Source organism: Siphateles boraxobius, unplaced genomic scaffold, assembly GCF_051911475.1.
Source record: "Siphateles boraxobius isolate OS27281-9 unplaced genomic scaffold, OSU_SipBor_1 7, whole genome shotgun sequence".
Taxonomy (NCBI): Eukaryota; Metazoa; Chordata; class Actinopteri; order Cypriniformes; family Leuciscidae; genus Siphateles; species Siphateles boraxobius.
The window spans coordinates 32,591,882-32,612,316 of record NW_027509197.1 but is presented as its reverse complement, the minus strand read 5'-3'; the positions used below and the strand labels follow the sequence as shown (position 1 = coordinate 32,612,316).

The following is a 20,435-nucleotide window of genomic DNA, read 5'->3' as shown; positions in this document are numbered from 1 at the left end:
ATGTCAATTTGCCGTAAAGCAGTTTGTGTTTCTCGCTTGTTCTTGCTCCTCACAAGACTTCCTATTTCCAACTTACCGGGACGTTAGTCCCCATGTGGCAAGGTTGGTATTCCGCCTGGGAACGTTGGGAGAAGCGGGGAAAGTCACCATTCTCACCAGAACAGGTTATTAAACCATCTAAATTATTTATGAATGGTTTTATTAAGTTGAAATAGTTGCTGAATGCCCCTTTAAATTTGTGTAGGCAAATTGAACCATCAGTGAAAACTCATGTGAGCACTTTCTATGAGTGGCTTAGTGTTTTCTTCTTCGTCTTCTTCTTAGATCATAATGCAAATAAGAAAATGTATGCCTTTGTTATTTTCTACAATGGAAAGCCCATCACGCAATGGGGGTTGTGTTTCCTGCTTTTGTGCAGGCAAGAAATTTATCCAGAGCCTGTGGAATACCTCAGCAGAGCTCTCTCAAACCCGAGGGCAGGGTTGAGAGAGGATTTTGAGAGCAGTGGGGAGATGAACATCAGGATGTGACAGGATAAGTAATCCAGCCGCCCGCAGGATGTTGTCACTCAAGTGCAAGACCATCTGTTTCTTTAGTTTGTGGCACTTTGGATTCAGTCCTTGTTGTGTGAACTGGAAGGACCACTGAGTTCACTTTACCCAGCACACTCTCTTAGAACAGACTAATATGGTTGATTCTTGGTAGGGATTAAGATCAAATATATATATTTTTTTCATTTAAACCGTCCAAATTTATATTCAAGAAAGAGTGCTTTATCATCCTCGTTGGCTTAAGAGTGGAATGGTGTAGGAGGTTCATCCTGATTTACGCAAGCGTTAAACACCAAGGGCAGAGCTGTGATATCCCTAAAAATCTAAAGACTTTCATGTCAATGAGATCTCTTTAAGCAAGGGTGCTGACTCTATTAAAAGTTAGGTGTATGGTTACTTCCCAATGCCAGAAAGCTTTTTTATCCCATACAAAGCCTTAGGTGAAAGCTTATAGATGGCTTAAATTTAGCACGCAGAGTTTTGTAAATTATGTACAGAGCAAATTATAACTTCTGGCTTCCTTCCACCCTCAGCAGATGGAGTGAGGTCTGAACTCCACATATTCCATCACTCATGCGCCTTGAAGAAAGACGAAGGGCCATGCAGGGCAATGAAGGACAGGTTCTACTTCGACACTGACACAGGTCGCTGTGAGCTCTTTGAATATGGAGGCTGTCAAGGCAATGCAAACAATTTCGAGACCCTGAAGGAGTGCGAGGATATGTGTCATGTGAAAGGTAAGGCAATCTTTACCTAACTTTTCAATGACGAATAACCATTAAAATCAATACAAATGTCAATGTTGTTTTTGACTAGGAAATGGCAAAAAAAATTTCTTTTCAGAATCAATGCACCTTTCAGAATGTGTTAGTCCTATTTCATTTTCACTCTGTATATTGGATGAACTGACCCAGACTCATGTGTCATGACAGTATTCTACACACCTATGCTATAAACAGCATTCCAGATAAGCGTATCTTGGGTTAAGTAAAAGCACATATTACTAATATAGAATGAAGCAATAAGTTATGAGAGGCTGTGCAATATTGTGATTGACTCAAAGATAAAGAGCAATGATCACAATATAGCACAGCTTTGAGGGCTTTATTGCTTTTATGAAACACCTGCTACAGAAAAATATTAAGGAAAGGCATTATTTTGAATAACTTAATCCATTAATTCAATATACAATAGTACCAAAAGTCTTAAAGTACTAAAGTGCTTCTGTTTTGCATTTTTTCGGTTACACTTTATTTAATGTTATATACATTTACAAGTACTCACTGAGTAATATTAATTAACAACATGTACTTACTATAGGGTTAAGGTTAGGAATAGGATTTGGTTTGGGGTTAGTTGCATGTAATTATGCATAATTTACTGTTATTACTACAGTAAGTACTTGTAACATGTAACAAGGACAGTGTAAAATAAAGTGTTACCCATTTTTTAACAGTGTTGTTACTGTTAACTAAAAATATTATATTTATATTATTATAATATATTAAATGCCTTAGAAACTAATTGAAATAAGTTTACATACTAAAACGACTAAAACTGAAATAAAAATGTATTAAAGCTATATAGACAAAAACAAATATAATGAAAATGACAAAAGCCCATAACATTACTAAAATATTATCTAAAATTAAAACTGAAAGTATAATAAAAATAAAAGCTAAATACTATTGTAGTATATACCGTATATACTACTAAAATTGTATCTTTTTTGCTATCAGCATAACAACTTGACTGAAAAGATGATTTAATATGAATTTCAGAATGTCATTGTTTTTTCCTTTTTTCCTGAAAATATTTTCTTTTAAGTAAGTTTATATGAAAAAAATGAAGCATTGTTATCAGCTTTATGGACCCCAGTGTAATCCCTGACATGTAACAATAACAGTACATTAGTCTATGGGTGCAGCACAGTCATGTGGGTGTTGCATGTCATATCTGTACTTTACTACATCTGGAATCCTGTATTGACCAATCAGCATTCAAAACTGGAACTATTTACTTTATAATCATAGATATAACAGGCATTCCACCACAACATATACTTTTATGGGAACAGAGAAGAGTTCACCATGAGGGAGTAATTCCCAACGATTCTTTAACATCCCATAAAAAAACAATAATGTAATGCATTGGTGCGGTATTGCAATTATGGTTTAGTATAGAAGTGTCATGATTATTACTTGAACTATTTTTTTTTGTAGAGGGCATGACAGATGCTTAAAAAATACTGAGACTCAGACCAGAAGAAAAGCAGTTGTTTTGTTCAGAACAAATGCTTTCAAACAACGACATTGTGTATGTCACAAATACATATATGTGTATGTTGGGAAGCCATACGTGGAGTAATGCATTTTTCTAGTCCTTCAAAGCAGTGCTTTGAAGCAAACAAACCAAATAGCAAATTACGTTTCATCTTCAATATTGGCATTAAATTAGTATATAAAGGGGGAAATGGAGATTACTCGAGAACAAAGAGTCCAGTTCATGGCAACAAGCCAAGACTGAGATGAGGGAGATACAATTTAAACAATCTGACTATTTCTGCTAGAATAATAAAGAATTCTTGGTCCTTTTCCAATTAAAAAGAGGACAAATGTGCGGTTCACAGTAAAGCCAAGCCACATTGGATTATTTAAAGCACTTTGGTTGGTTGGGTGAGTCATATCTCATTACGCTTTCCAGTGGGGGTCATTGTAAATTGGACGGGCCCCTGCAACCTTGCCTCCTGTGAGAGATCATCGTAATAATCAGCACAAAACAGACTCTGTCATGTGACTACTAAACAAGCCTCAGTCCCATCACAGAGTGGGGAAAACAGAAACTTTGCAGCTCATTTGGAAAAACACCTCCAAGGACATGAGCACTCGTAAATGCCTGCGAAGGATTGCCAAAGATCCCCCATAGAGGCAGAAGAGGAAATCGACTGCTGTGTTTGGATTCATTTCTCCTGCTCTCTTCACCACATGCTCCTGTTTATTTTCAGCTCTGCCAAGTCAGTTTATAATTTCTGTGGCCACCAAACTTGTTTTTCCTGGTAATAGAAAGAACATTTTAACCCTTTAAACATAACAACCCTTCTAACATAACATCTGGTCTTCAATGAACCAAAGAGGATTAATGTCACACTCCTCTTGGTAGAAGCTCTGATGTTAGCAGCACCATCACAAACTCTTCTTTACACTTTCAAAAATAAAGGTTCCAAAAAGGTGGGTTTCCAGTGATGCTGTAGAAGAACCAGTTTTGGTTCCCCAATGAACTTTTCAGTGAAAGTTCTTAAAAGAACGATTTTATTTTCTTAGTGTAATGAATGGTTTAATAATCTAAAGAAACTTTTCCCACTATACAGAACCTTTTGAAATGGAAAGTTGCCATGATGATAAAGGTTTTCATAGTGCCATTAATGCCAATAGAGAACCTTTATTTTTAAGTATTTTTAAGTATTTTTGAGTGTATATACCTAACCATAACACTAAAGAATCTCATCTTCCTTTCCTTTTTCTCTGCTTTTCTGCATTGTAACACTTGTAACTCTGTATTGCGGTACTTTGGCTCTTGCTTGTGATGCTCCTATTTGCAAGTCACTTTGGATAAAAGCATATTCAAAATAAAGAGGGAACAATTTAATGAGTCCACACTGTTTGCATTTAAGCTGTTCTCAATTTTTAAAATTCAGATTCAAAGAGAATCACTTGGAACTTGGAATCAGTATATGGAACCAACATCAAATAATAAACCATTGTGAGAAATTTATGATGAATGTCTCCATCTAGTGAATTAAATCATCAATGCTCTTTAAAGAGTGGCTTGTTTTTTCTTTTGTATTTCAAGTATGAGACAAAAAGACATACGAGGAGAGAAACATAATTTTCTGAATGTTTTTCCTCCTAGACTGATCCAGTATCATTACACATATTTCTTTTGAAATATAAAGTGTGCAATTTCTGTAAATGGAATTGCAATCTGTTTGTTTGAGCCGAGGAGGTCTATTATGCCTTCCATAGCATTTATATTCATCTCAATGATAGTTGGTCAGCTGGTGCAGAACCTACTTGAAATTACCTGTCTTGCTGACATCTTTGTTAATGGGCACTCAGTTAAACATATTACACATAAGTCCTGTCTTTTTGAGTAAATGACACACACACAGTGAGAGACACTAGGCAGGCATCAATACAATCTCCTTTCCTAGCACCCATGAGACTGCTCAGGAGAACAGCAGTTTTGAATTATTCATTTTGATAAGTGTTTTAGATGCAGCCCATCTGCACTTTTCTGTGCTAGAATATTGACTTTGACTATTTAAAATTGCGTAATCCATTATTAGAATTAATATTCAGTTACCTTCATTCAGTTTGTTAAGTGTCCTTATGAATGTGAACTTTTGACTAATGCTGTATGTGAGTGGTCATTTGCTAAGCTTGATTAGCATTCCTCCACCGTTCTCGGTCAGGACGACTGTCTGGGGCGTAGAGTATCAGAACACAGTCAGTATCTAATGCAGTGAGTTTAGCTGCTGACTGATGAGTCCTCCCACTTCAACATGTACAAAACAGTGTAGAAATTGCAGGGGCTGTATTTGTTACTTGATGTATGTTACTTGTTATTTAGCTTGCAAGTTTAATCCACCTTTTAACCATCTTGGTAACACAGTAATCGTGCAAATAAAATCTGACAACAACTATAGTATCTTAAAGGGATAGTTTACCTAAAAATGTATTTAGTCATTTTTTAAATTATTTACTCACTCTAATGTTTCAAACATGTAGACTTTATTTCTTCTACAGAACGTGTGTGTGTGTATTGAGTCATTGAGAACTCTTCCCTGTTCCCATAAAAGTATTTTGGTGGAATGCCTGTTATATCTATGATTATAAAGTGAATATTTACGGTTTTGGATGTTTTTTTGGACACCCACATGACTGTGCTGCAGCCACATAGACTTATGTGCTTTTTAGAATACATTTTTAGAATATCTTCTTTTCTATTTTCTGCTATTTTCTGATCCCCCGCGACCATAATCACATTTTAACCACTTTCAAGCAGTTGGTAACACTGCAATTGAGCAGTAACCGGCTTCAATCTGTATGGTCACTATGTGATGTTTATGATTAAGTTTGTGCAACTCATTGTTGCTTGTAAATTTGATCTATCCAAAAGAAGAGAGAACAACAAAATACCCTGTCGATTTCTCCCAGCTGATTGGATTAAAGCTGCCTTTCTCCATGATGAATTGCCACTTAAGTTAAATATTTTAATTAGCAGCAGCCATAAATAAATTCTGCATTACAGGGCAAAAACGTGGCAGGAAATTAAGTGATTTTTTTAATCTGTTGAACTTTGGAATCCAGCCATTAATTTATCAACAGGGTATGTGCTAGATGGAGAGACAATATATCAATCACTCTGGCCTGTCTGTGGCTTATGGCCAGGGGATCGGTTAAGGCAACGGTCAAACTGCTTCTGATGAAAGCCGCTGGTTTAATACTCAATTCCAATATTTGTCTAGATTAATCATGAACCACTCAATATATATATATATATATATATATATATATATATATATATATATATATATATATATATATATATATATATATATATATATATTAATATGCCATAGCTTCTCTGTTTTGCTAATTTCTGTGTTCTCATTGTACAATCCATCTTGCATAAAAATAATGGGAAAATGAATGCTATTTTTTTTTTGTGCAGGCAGTTTCTCGCACTTTTAACTATTTTGAAAATGCTGTAAGCGACTATCCAGAGCTGTGAAATTAAAGCTAGCAAATGGGGACAAATATTAATTTCAATGAAGAGACCATGAAAAATCAGGCACTGGTAAAATAGCTACTGTAATATAATTAAGTGTTTACAATTTCTATTTTGCTTGCAAAATAATTATTTTGTCAATGCATGGCTTTTTGCAGCCAGAAATTTTAGTTATTACAACTCGTGTTTATCAGTCACAGAGACTGCTGTGATAATTTATCATGATCATAGATATTTTATCTGGTATTCCAAAGAAGAAGAAAGAAAAAAAACACATAACATTTTCTGAGACTGAAGTTGATGAAAAGGAGCACATGATTTATGGCTGTCCAATCTTTTTGCTTTTGTTGTTTTTTAGAGGACAAGAGTCCATGTCATCTGGAGGACGAGCCGGGGCCATGCAGAGGACTGGTGCCTCGCTATTTTTTTGATTCCAAGAGCCATGAATGCAAACGATTCTATTATGGTGGCTGCTTTGGGAATGCCAACAACTTCAAGACCATAAAAGAATGCAATGAGAGATGTCTACGTATGTACCAGCAATGAAACATTTCTCTTCTCTGCAATTTTCAATAATAACATATTGCTTTTGTACAAGCTCAGTAATTAAAGTCATCTGCATGACAAAGGTTACAGCCCTTTGGTATTCTAACCTTCATTTTATTGAGCAATTTGCACTTTTAATTTAGACTCAAATCCAGCTTGTTGCATTCTATTTTTAGCAGTAATTTCAACAGTCAAATTCACTGTAGAAAATTATATCTTTAGGAATTAAATTGTCCTTGAAAGATATATACTGTTAAAAACTACAGTATGGGGGTGGGGGGGGGGGGGGGTGCACCTGAGACGCATCTCTCTGTAGGCAAGGGCGTGGTTAGCCTCAGAGGGTACCACAACTTCCAATAGGAAAATTCAACTGCAGTAGCCACCGTTCAACCTGAAGAGGGCAGCACTCAAACATTTTTACACCATATATTGTAGAATTAAAACACTTTAAACCCAAATGACAAAAAATTTAATCGAATCAATGAACAGCATTTATGAAGCTCCATTCTTACAGATCATTAACTAAAAAAAGTTATTTTAGTGTTTAGTTACCCTTTAAAGGTATTGTAGGTAGAAATCCCCAAAAATACTTTTTTCCAAATTTGTTTAAACTGTCTTTATATATCAATGCATAATTAAAATGTAAGTACTCTGGAAAAGAAATTATAAAAATCGAGTTTCTGTAGTTCTCTCAGGACTGTAATAAACACAGCTCATTATTCCATTCGGGACGAAAGAAATGATTGGCTGGGGCGACTGTCACTCTCCCTCGCTACCATGGATACCACCTCTGCTGATACAGGAGCAGCCCAAATGCGCGCACCCGTTTGAAGAGGCACCGAAGCTAATAATATAGGGTGACCAAACGTCCTGTTTTTCCCAGGACATGTCCTGTTTTCACGTCCTGTCCTGGCCGTCCTGTCTGTTTTTTAAAAAGTGATCAAAATGTCCTGGTTTTCATTTTTTTTCATTGGGCCATGAAGCGTGTACTTTAAATACACGGTGCCTTTGCACACAAAACATATGACTTTGGCTTCACCCCCTCTTGTTATAATCAGCGCGTTCCTAAATCCGCAGCGTCAAGCACAGAGCACGTTAGACTCAGAATCATCAGAATACAGAGGCCTATGTGTGTGTGTGTGTGTTCATCGCAGCCTCATTGGCCTGTCACTGCTTGTCAATGTCAGAACATTTGAAATGACCAATCAAATCAAAGTAGGCCGACTTTACGTTCACAGAATTTTAGCAGCGTGACGTTTCAGACGCTTCAGATTACGGTCAAGTGCGAGGTAAGATGTAAGTAGCTAACAGCTTAAAAAAAAAAAAAAAGCACAAATGAAATTCACAGATGATTTACAAAGAAAAGTCCTATGTTTTCGTTTCGGTCTCCATGATGGCTTTATTTCTGCTGGACAGGTAATCTTGCTGTTTTGAGTGATAAGGTAAAATAAAATTCTGCATCAAAATTTATAGACAAGACAAGTGGTTTGTTTAGGCATGGTTTGTAAGGAATTACAAACCTGCGCACATATATTCAAACGCACATAACTATAGAATCAATTCTTAATGCGCATGTGAACGCCATCAGCGTCTATCACAGGTTCACGTTTAAAGTCTGTTTAGAGAGAACGGTGTCATCTTAGCGGCCCCTAATTTAATAACAAATGATCATATAGACAGAAGTGAATCAATCAAAACTAACTTTAGCTGGAAAAAACATTTTTCAAGAACCACTATAAAACTAAACCAATCTCTGTTACCTTAAAGTATATTTTTTATCTCTCTAAAGCTGCTTTGAAACAATCTACATTGTTAAAAGCGCTAAGTTATATAAGGATGACTTGACTTGACTTTTCATTTTGATGGCATTTATTTTTTCATGAAGCATGTACCACTAGCACACGTAGCTACCTAATATAGCTACCTAATGTTACCTAGCATAACAAACGGTACTGGCTTAGCTATGACAGTTAACTTTAGTGTCGACTGGTATAACGTTACTGTTAGTGAGCCAGGGTTGAGACGATAAATAAGCAATAGGCCTATCTGCAGTTGAAAGCTGTTTTGTTTAATTTCGCCAAATCTAACTTTAGGTTAAAAAGTTTAGGGGATCTATTTTTATACCTAGCTTTACCCTCTGCCTAAACTTTGTTCCTATTTTCAACGTGAACTCTACCTGCTCCTTTTTTTCACCTCTGGTTTGTTGTTATATGCTCTACATATGTTTACCTATGTCTTTATGTTGTATCTGTATGTGCTATACAATATATGTTGTGTGTGTGTTATATTATCTTGGGTCTGCAATGCAGTTGTGAGAAGGTGTTTGAGTGTATGTTACTCAGTTTATCTGTAAACAATCTTATGTTATGAATCTTACAAATTCATATAAAGTATGAAGTATAAAAGTATAAAATATAAAGACGGTTTAAACAAATTTGGACAAAAAGTATTTTTGTGGATTTCTACCTACAATACCTTTAAAGGGGCAGCAGCTTGTTTATAGTCAGAAAAGTTGGGAAAACAATTGTCAAACAAAACACCCTTTAATAAAACTTTAAGGCGACCAAAGGGTGGACGCAATAAATTATTATTTGTTTAACACAATTGGATTTTTGTTTAGATAACTGTTCCACATACCATAAATATCATATTTAAAGCAGCACTATGTAGTTTTTGCTCTCGGGGTCCCCCTACAGTTGGGAAACAGTATTGTCTTCTACTACGGTCGTAAAATCTGTCATGGTTACACCAGGGGAGTGCATTTGTTGACAAGCCGATACCGTCTTGAGTTCTCGCGAGTTGTCACGTCTTGGGCAGACTGCCAGCATTGCATGTGAAATCTCTTCATCCCAGTTACATTGGCATATATTTCAGCATGTCATATGAATATACTTTCATGGGTTTTATTTTTTTCACAAGCCAAAAGATTGTGTAGCTTACGTTTACAAGCCAGTGTCATTATAGTAGCCTATTGGCTACTGTTTTACATAATGGATTTGGTAATTCAATTCATTGTGTGGTAGGTAATAGCCATATATCGTCAATATTATATAATATCAAGCTACCATAGATGAATCTGCAAATTTGAAAAATCGATTTGCATTATAGCCTGAGGCAAGACACTTTCACCCGAAAAATAAATAAACAAACATGACTATCATGAAGATAAATGGAGGACCAGATAGATTCCGTAACATGGCCAGGCAGACAACAAATTCGAAAAAATAGAGATAGTATGCAAGCAATATATTTACTATTCCAACTGCATGACGGCCAGGTCAGCATCGTCGGGTACCCCTCCTCCTCCTTCTTTAGCTCACGCCAGCAAGCGAACGCTGGACCAATATTGATCCTCGTCCGGCCTTTTATTTTGTCACGCTCCCTTTTTCTCTTTCTAGTCTCCTCCGACAAAACCTTTGCCTCCTTCGTTTTAGTTGCTGCTTCGGCCATGACAACAACATACAGACGGCAAACAAACGCTAGTTGGGCGTCAGAATTTGAGGAAGTGGGGGGTGTCGGGGGAAGTGAGGTAAGCCGTAAAGCAGTCGCATTTTGTAGTTCTTTTTGTGCTCGGGTTACTACCCGTACCCCAAAGTTACGTAGTGCCAGTAAAAGCGATACAGACACTGTATGGTCCCAAAATGCACGAACATGCAATACAAGATTAGATGTCTCTTTATGATAGGTGAAGTGAAGCAAAATAATGCTTCACGAAAAAAAAACGAAGATGAATGACTCTCACTCTCTCTCCTCCGTGTATACGCCCCCTACTGCTGATTGACTACAAGTATGTTGTGATGCTCGGTCTGATCCACTTTCAACAGCGCTTCAGAGAAATCGCTTACTGCACCTTTAATCTCTAAGTGTCCTAAATGTCGTAAAAGAGCAACGAAAATGAAACGGACTAATATATAACCACAAAAGCACTAAACCTGGATAAACAGACAGACAGGAAACGTATTAAAGGGTTAGTTCACCCTAAAATTAAAATTGTTATTAATTACTCACCCTCATATTGTTCCAAACCCGTATGACCTTCCTTCATCTTCGAAACACAAATTCATATCTTTGTAATAAAATCTTAGCGATTTCTGTCTCACAATTGACAGCTACGCAACTACAATTTTGACACTTCCAAAAGTTCATAAAGAGATCTTAAAACTAATCCATATGAATTGAGCGGTTTAGTCCAAATTTTCTGAAGAGACTTGACCACTTTATATGATGAACAGATTTTTTGCTTTTATTCGCATATATACATTGATCAGCGAACATAAACAGTAGCTCAAACGAACCTCTATGATGTGCGAAAATGCTGCGTAACAAACAAAAATAAAGCTCATTGGTTCTTAAAGAAGCTCAAACGTACCTCATTGGTTCTTGCATGTCATGCTTGAGCTTTCATTTACCATAACTGAACTGATGTGTGAGATTATTAATATTTATATGTGAATAAAAATCTAAATTCAATCTGTTTATCATATAAAGTGATCGAGTCTTCAGAAAAGTTGGAATGAAGCACTCGATTTATATGGATTCGTTTTTTCGATCTCTTTATGAACTTTTTGAAGCGTCAAAATGGTAGTTGCATAGCTGTCAATGGAGAGACAGAAATCGCTCAATTTTATTAAACATATCTTCATTTGTATTTCGAAGATGAATGAAAGTAGTACAGGTTTAGAACTACATGAGGTACAGTAAATGATAACAGAATTTTCATTTTTGGGTGAACTAACCCTTTAATGGTGCATGTTTGTGCAACATGAGAAAGAATCCTCTGTAACAAAACGTCATCAAATGTGATGTTTTCACTTTGTTTCCTCCTTTTAACAGGCTCAAACCACATGGAACAAAATTCTCCATTAAAACCAGAGGAAGCGGAAGCAAAACCTGGGACAGAACCTCTCACTAAACATGGTGAGATGAGACACAACCTGCTTGTTTATAATGTCAGAAAACCTTTTTATGTATACTGTATATTACAATAATCTGTATATAAAGGTGCACTAAGTCATTTTTAGTACCTTTTAGGTACAGGTGCAGCATCACACAAAGAGTTTTATTGTTTTGTAGAAATACCATTGTTACATTTACATTCATTTAGTAATTTAATCATTTAGCAGACGCTTTACCCAATGCAACTTACAAATGATAACAATAAAACCTTTTATATGAATATCTTTTATATAAATCTTTTTTGTGATTCAGTAAGTATTTGGTTATTTTTAGAGTATTCTCCTTTGGATGCATCCCATTTGCCACTGCAAAAACTGTCCCAACCAGCTGCTCAGGAAGCAGGTGAGAAACACACACACACACACACACACACACACACACAGACACACACACACACACACACACACACACACACACACACACACACACACACACACACACACACACACACACACACACACACACACACACACACAAACACACACTCCTTCTGCTTATTTTGACAGTTAAGAGCTGCTCTCTGCTCCTCAGCTCCAGGGCTCATGACATATCCCAGTCTGGCACAGAGATAGCACACACTGAGACACATGAAAATCACAGTCAAATATGTGATATTTATAATATTAATCCTAATATTAATATAAAAAAATCAGTTTCTGTAATTGTAACATTTGCATGGTTACAATGTGTTAGTGGTAGCTATTCATACTACACCACATTTGTCTCTTTAATCACAGCGGTTAATGAAGTATAATAAGTGAATTAAGATAAACCATCCTGTCAGTTGTCTGTTTTACTAATTTATTATTTGCAATTTACAATTTGAGTCAAAAGTTAATTGTAATTAATAACAGTAATTGATTATGGGTTAAAAGATCACGCACCCTGTGTCCCACTGTGCATACTATCCATCCTAAATAGTATGTGAGTTTAGAACGAGTGTGTCCCAAAGCATAGTATGTTGAAAAGAGTATCCCAGAAGTCCCCAGATGGTCTACTTTTCCAGTAGATTTTTGTGGATCCGTGCACACTCTAAAGGCTAATATTGCCCAAAGCCCATTGCACTTTGTAAGAGGATTTGGTTCAGAACTACAAACAAATAAAGTGTTAAAAAACTACAAACTTGGCATGTTGGATGTGCTCGGTTAGAGTGACTAATAATCAAAATTTAACCTGGTAAAAATATTTATTTAATGTTATCCGTGTTATATTTCATCTGCAACAGCAATGTGAACTTTTATAAAGATCTGTTTTGCTTACCGTCCCACTAGCGGGACGCCTAAGTTTACTTCACTATACTACAATTAAATCCTAATCTAATCATGACAAACTATATATCTGGTAAGGTCTAAGACTCCTAAATAGATATTTTAGCACTGTTTTTTGTTACAAATTATGTAGGAACAGTAATAGATGAATTTATGACAAGAGTGTACCTCAAAAATTCTACATCATAACAGGAGTTCTGACCTTTGTCACAAAAAGTCAATGCACATACTTTTATTAATTGAAAATTTGGTCTTCATGCTAAAAGTTCATAATAAAACATATAATCTAGTATTTGTCAATAAAGAATTATAAAATAATATTATCCTCTAAAAAGTATATATTTTTTTACCGCATTTTTTATTACATCACATATTTTAGTAGTTATCATAATTAGGTATCATTTGAAAGCTTACAAACTCAGAATTCATCCTGTGAAAATGCCCTGCGAAATTGGACGTTGCGTTACCATAAAAAACAGTACTCTAAATTATTTTATCGAGCTCCTCCCCTTTTTGGCATCATCATGTTTCATAATTTATTATCAAAACCTTTTCTAATCTTGACAAAACACATGTTGTCAGAAAGTTCTGAGTCTCAAGGTTCCATATTTTGTGACAGAAGTGATATTTGGACAGAAATTTATTAATTTGTTACGACAGAATGCATACAATTAAATTCAATGGAATGTATGTCACCCGGTGGCTATTTTTGGTATTACGCCTAAACAAAATCTCATGGGAACCTCAATTTTTGTAGCCTGGGAAAAACCAGACGAACTTCAGGCAAATTTAGATTTGCTCTGCAAGTTAGTCTCACTCTGGCGAAGAGCCCATTCAAGCTCATTTCCAATCTTTCCAAATCGAGGCACCAATCACATACGTTGAGGCGGGCTTTACAAGATGACGATCGATCTGATTGGTTTTAAGGTCTATGCAATTGCTTACAGAGGCATTTGAGCGACGTCTGTTGGTGACGCCCCTTTGGAAATGACCTGTGAATGAACCTTCCCCAGACCCAGTTACCCAGACCCAGTTAGACTCAGTTACGACTGAGAAGGGTCTGGTTTTAACCAGGCTACAATTTTTGTGATATCAACTTCAAATTTGGAACACAACTTGGTTGGATATATGGCTTTTATTGTATAGTAATTTTATAGTAAAAAACATTTTGTAAAATATATTTTATATAAAAGAAAAAATATTAAGTACAGTAAATTTGATTTACTGTAAATGTAAACTTCCATAACTTTCACTTCAGCAATAGTCTGCTAAGTGTTTTCTTTAAAACAAGATCAAACTTATATTCTATATTCCAAAGCATTCTTGAATTACAACCATTTAAGTTTGAATAGTGCATTTTATTGTCCATTCTCAAAAAGGAGGGTGACAGTTAAGGGGTTAACTTTTAAATGCATCATAATGCAAAAATATGAGGAGAGTTCTCTGATGAAAGACCCATGACTGCAGATCAACATGCTACTGCATTTCTCTCCAAAATGGTAGGAAATTAAATGAATAAAATGTGGAAAATGTTAACTGTAACAAAATGATTGACAGGCCAGTTTACTTGACAGGATGCACGCAACCATACGACAGAGCTTTCTGTTAAAGAAACAATTGTATGACGTGTTAGTACATTATGCCCCAAAGCTGGCTTACTCTTCTGCTACACACTGAAAAGTGTCTACTTTTTCTGCACAAAAAGAAAGAGTACATACAGTACATAGAGTGTAGAATAAGTATGCTAATTAGGACGCAGGATTAGATGGCCAAATTCTCTGTTGCGCCATTGAATGATGATGCTTAGATTTTACTGCCATCTAGTGGATCATGTATATCAAGTCAAATAAAGTTTAATGTCATTCCAGCTAGAATATACAGGAAGTAGTACACTTCTGTTTAAACATTTATAATTATGTTATTAAATAATAACTTCAAATTAGTCATTAAATAATAACTTAATGTAATAATATAATATAAAATAACATTGATGTAACAACGTGGATCATATTTTAAACTACAACATCCTGTACGGTGGAACAAAACATACTGAATAAACAAAAAATAAGATACAATTGAGATCAGATGTGAGGTTTACTTATAGTATGCACAATAGTGTTCTTTGCAAATAATACAGTGACTGTAATTGGTCCTTAGCAGCAAAGGGACATGAACATTTTTAGTATTGCTACTCGGTAGTGACCTTCAGCTTGGGAAAGGTGCTTTATAAAAAAAGCATTATTATTATCATTATTATCATTATTATTAAAAGTGGATAATTGTTCAGTAGACCTTATTCAGAGCAGCGGCATGACGGGTATGAAAGCGAGGCTGTGGGCGATAGACTTACCTTGTTTTCAATGGCATCTGCTGTAAACTGCTGTATAAAGCTCCTAGATAACTTACAATTTTCCAAAGCTCTGTTTTCTGGAGTTTTTTGTCTACTGAAATCCCTTGTAAAAATATTTGTCCGGTGTTTCGTCAGGAGAACACTCCAAAGACGGATTAAATAACAGTACAACCCACTGAAGAGATGGAAGTCTATCCCTCACAGCCTCACTTTCATTCCCGTTAAAAATCAAAGATGCCGCTGATGTGAATAAGGTCTATTGTGTAGCAGAAGTGCAGTGCAATGTATAATAATAAATCATTAAAGTGCCCTTATTATGCTATTCTAAAAGTTTCTATTTTTATTTTGGAGGTCTCCTACATGGTTTACATGCATTCAGGATAAAACATAAAAATAATTATCTCATAATGTACAATGAACAAAATTATAACGGTTTGCTGATGTCAACGTTTTGGATCGAGTGGCCCATGGTGGCGGTGGGGTTATGGTATGGGCAGGTGTGTGTTATGGACAACGAACACAGGTGCATTTTATTGATGGCATTTTGAATGCACAGAGATACTGTGACGAGATCCTGAGGCCCATTGCCTCATGTTGCAGTATGATCATGCACGGCCCCATGTTGCAAGGATCTGTACGCAATTCCTGGAAGCTGAAAACATCCCAGTTCTTGCATGGCAGGCATACTCACTGGACATGTCACCCATTGAGCATTTTTGGGATGCTCTGGATCAGCATATACGAAAGCATGTTCCAGGTCCTGCCAATATCCAGCAATTTTGCACAGCCATTGAAGAGGAGTGGACCAACATTCCACAGGCCACAAACAAAAACCTCATCAACTCTATGCAAAGGAGATGTGTTGCACTACGTCAGACAAATGGTGGTCACACCTAGTCACTCACAGTGTCTGAAACAGTTTGATAAAGGATCCAGTCTCTCTCTAAACCCCTCCTTTACGAGAGCCTACTATGCTTTGATTATAATAATTAGACCAATCACAAAAGACTGACCAGAGCGTGTCAGAAACGAAACCCCTTTAACCATATCTGAATTTCAGCTTCCTCTGCGCTTGTATACACAGTGATACGACAGTAACAATAGCATCGGTTTTATACAGTATCAATTCGAGTACGAGTCCTCAACCTTTTGGAAGTACATAAGAGGATTTGCTTTCGTAGTGGAGAAAAGTGTCTTCCCGACAAGTTGACAACACGAACCAAACTATTCCAGGCCTCCGCTACAACTACAGTGTTTGAGGACGCGTCAAAGTAGACATTGTTCATGGTCAACTAATGAAGACCAGATTTGTTACAAGCCTACGTAGCTTCGAGCAGGAAGTAAAACTGGAAATACTGACGACTCGTTTTAGGCAGTTCAGAATTGTTTTTTTCTTTTCGGAGACCATCTTTTTTTTGTGTGTGCACTTTGATCTTTCAAACTTTGCAGACCTTTTATATTCACAAACAGCTTAGTCAAGTCAAGTCACCTTTATTTATATAGCACTATACCTGTACTACTTTTATGATATTATGTCATATTATTATGGGTTTTGTCTCTGTGGAACATGCAGAGTATTTAAACAGCTAGTGATAATGTCAATATTTTGTTATTGCATTTCAGAGTTCAGTCCCCCAGAAATCTGCATGAGTCCAGTTGATCGGGGCGATTGTGACAGCTCTGAGAGGAGATACGTGTACAACCCCAGGGTTGGGAGATGCCAGGCTTTTCGATACACTGGCTGTGGAGGCAACAAAAACAATTTTGTCCACAAGAGACACTGCATGAAGATGTGCACAAAAGGTGATTACTGCAGACCTTGTTTTTGTTTTTTGTTTTTTGAGGGTTTAAAGGTGCAGTAAGCAAATTGTGAAAAACGTTGTTGAAAAGTGGATCAGACCGAGCACCAAAACACACTTGTAGCCAATCATCAGCAAGGGGCGTATACACTCATGATGTGTATCATGATGTGTTTGAGAGAGAGCTCAGTGCATAAGACAGAGATTAGAAGACTAAGGGAGATGCCAGGGAAAATACAAAAGAGGAACAGGCCAGGGGAATAAAACTTTTTTAAAAAAGGGTTACGATCAGGCAAGAGGTAGGATCCACGTTAATATCAGAAGCTTTCCAGGATGCCTTTTGAACACGGATGCCGAGGTTGCTTTATTTCTTCTCGACACATGGGTAATGTTGGTTTTGCTGTGTTTCACAGAACTAAGGAAGGATCCTTCGAAGGATTAGAGGAGCTAAATAACTATTAGACATTTGACTTGAATTATCATAGTAACACAAACTGCTTTCACTTATTGATGACATCATACCCTCGGGCGGCAGGCACAGCAGACTTCGCCATAGTCGTTGCCTGTGTTGCATAGTGTGTACGTGAATGTGGGGGGGAGTCATCAAGATACGGGTGTGATACATTTGGTTAGGGGTGTGCTTGTTTTGGTGATTTCAGATATCAACAGCATTTACCAGAAATCGCTTACTGCACCTTTAATATTTTGATTGAGAAGAACTGCATGGTTTAGTGTCAAAAGTGATGATGATGCATGCTCAAAGAGACAGAGTGAAAGCAAAAACCACAAGAAAACTAAAGCAAGATTTATGTGTATTGTTGATTCTCAACGTTTTCTCTTTCAGATCACAGTCGAAGAAGGCAAATACGGATAAAGACGATGAACTCAAATATCTTATTCCGATCTGTCTAGGACATATATTTACATGATACCGAATGCTAAACCACTCTTTAATCCACATTGTGCAGCTTTGATATTGTGGTCGAGAAAATAAGAGTGAGCAGCATGTGATTGTATCTTGCTGACCCACACATTATTATCTTGTATATAAATATTACAGTTAATGAATTTTAATCTGGGCTTCATACAGTATATGAAGACATTCTATGTATTTTAAGTGTAAAACATAATTTTCCCCTCTATATTGTTTTATGGGGAAAAAAGGACAAATTTACATACTAAATTACTTATTAACATACATTATAAATCACTCTTATAATTTTTTCACAATGCCGCCGATGGATCTTTTTAACACTGAGTATTTATGGCAGTTATAAATATTTGCTGAGGATTCTAAATCCTTTCATTTTTTTTGTAAAATTGTTCTCAATGTTTAAACATACTAATTATTTGTCTTTTTATAATGTGTATACAGTAAACACTCCAAAATGTTTACTTTTGCTGCCCTTGCACTGTGCTCTTGAACTTATGCCATTGTTTGTATGTTATTACTTGAGGGAAATAACTGTCTTTTATCCAGGACACTGATAGATCCATTTAGAGTTGAGTCTAGCATTAAAAAATATATATTTTTAAAAAAGGTATAATAAAATATACTACCGTAAATGTGACTAACAGATCATCAGTAAGAACATCTCACCTCTCTATAGCTGCATAACTACCAATAGAGTGCTAGTGATTATTTTGTGAAAAATATTGTAGAACTTGATGATAGACTTGTACAAAAAAAATGCTTAAGATACTACACAAGATGGAGCTGTTACTCTTGAAAAGACATTTTGGAATCCACTACCAGTTGTTAATATTCCTCTACCTGAACTTTTTTTTAAACAATTACATTTGAATTATCTTTCATTATGTTTCTTAGAGTTGACTAGTGGAGTTTATTAAACTTTTAAGCATTTGATTTAATGTACTTATTGTGTACATATTTTTCTGTGAAAATGTCATAAGATGGGGGTCATCTTTCCTAGAGGGTCTAACTCTTTACTTCAAAATAAGAATGTACATTCTTCAAATTTAGATTAAGGTTAAACTTTATGTGAATGTGTCCTTGTTTCAATGTAATTATGCATTTAAGTACTGAGTGATATTAATTAACAACATGTAGCTACTTACTTTAGAGTTAAGGTTAGGAATGGGGTTTGCTTTAGTTGCATGTAATCATTATGTATTTACTGTTATTACTATAGTAAGTACATGTAATGTGTAACAAGGAGGACACTCAAATAAAGTGTTACCTAAATTACTGTCATCAAATATCCCATTATCAAATTGACATAAAACTTTAAATTGCAACATAAAATGTAATGTAGCCTACATTAAGAAAAAAAAGTAAATTAAGAAAAAAGGTATCAGCAAATAATAAAACTAAAAAGATGTTTAGTTTGTAGAAGCTAGTATTGTTTGGATATACTAATAGGCAGTGGTTAAATTGGGCCGGGGCTCTCCGGGGCTCAGCCCCGGCACATAAGCCTGCTCGTTTGCAGTCAGTTGCCTACTGGAAATTATGTCACATACAATTTGATGAAAGTGATGCTTTTGAAAACATATTTCTGACAATAAATGAAAGATTTTTGAAATGGCATGTCTATTTTGTCTCGGCGGAGCTGAGATGAGAAAAATCGGAACACGGCCGTATTTTTGTTCAGCTGCTTAATCTCGTTGTCAGTCGACCATGATCGCGCACCGCTCGCGCATGCGCATCTGACACGGATAAATGTACGCAGCAATAATGAATGTTCCTGGGAGACCGTGGTTGCGCGGGATGTGGATGTTCCAGAAATGTCAAAAAAGTGCCCTGGCCTTGAATGACAAGGTAAGAAAAATAAGACTAAATCAAAATTAAATAACCAGGACTAGGTTGACCATGTGATTTTTCTCAGGAGATGTTTTGAGCATTTTACTTCAGATACCGGATTATCAGCAAACTGCCAAGAGAATTGCTAATTTAACGTTAGCTGGCTACTTAAAATAAACTAGCAATCTATTCAGTCAGCATATTTGTATTTGATCTGTGTGAATTACAGAAATGTAAGACTTGCTAGACCTAAGTTACTTTTAGCTACCAAGCTCTGTGGTTAATGAAAATTAAATCAAGCATTTATTCTCCAACTTTCAGAGATAAATTGAAATGAGTGGAGCATATTCACCCAAGAAGAGGAAACTGACTTACTTCTTCAAAAGGTGGGGTGATATTCCAGACATGTTTAGC

The 20,435-nt window shown here is 36.0% G+C and overlaps 1 protein-coding gene across 3 annotated transcripts in view; it reads left to right on the top strand.

Annotated features, from left to right (window-relative positions):
* tfpia (tissue factor pathway inhibitor a) overlaps positions 1–19,136 on the top strand; it is a 37,716-nt gene extending 18,580 nt beyond the window's left edge. Inside the window, exons 2-7 of one of the 3 annotated variants that reach the window (XM_077216002.1) lie at positions 1,085–1,288; positions 6,700–6,870; positions 11,721–11,804; positions 12,117–12,185; positions 17,085–17,264; positions 18,105–19,136. In XM_077216002.1, the coding sequence (XP_077072117.1) occupies positions 1,085–1,288; positions 6,700–6,870; positions 11,721–11,804; positions 12,117–12,185; positions 17,085–17,264; positions 18,105–18,172 (776 nt within the window). In that variant the 3' untranslated portion in view covers positions 18,173–19,136. The remainder of the gene's footprint in view (positions 1–1,084; positions 1,289–6,699; positions 6,871–11,720; positions 11,805–12,116; positions 12,186–17,084; positions 17,265–18,104) is intronic. The other 2 variants (XM_077216003.1, XM_077216004.1) reach the window with 2 other exon arrangements.
* The last annotated feature ends 1,299 nt before the right edge of the window (positions 19,137–20,435 follow it).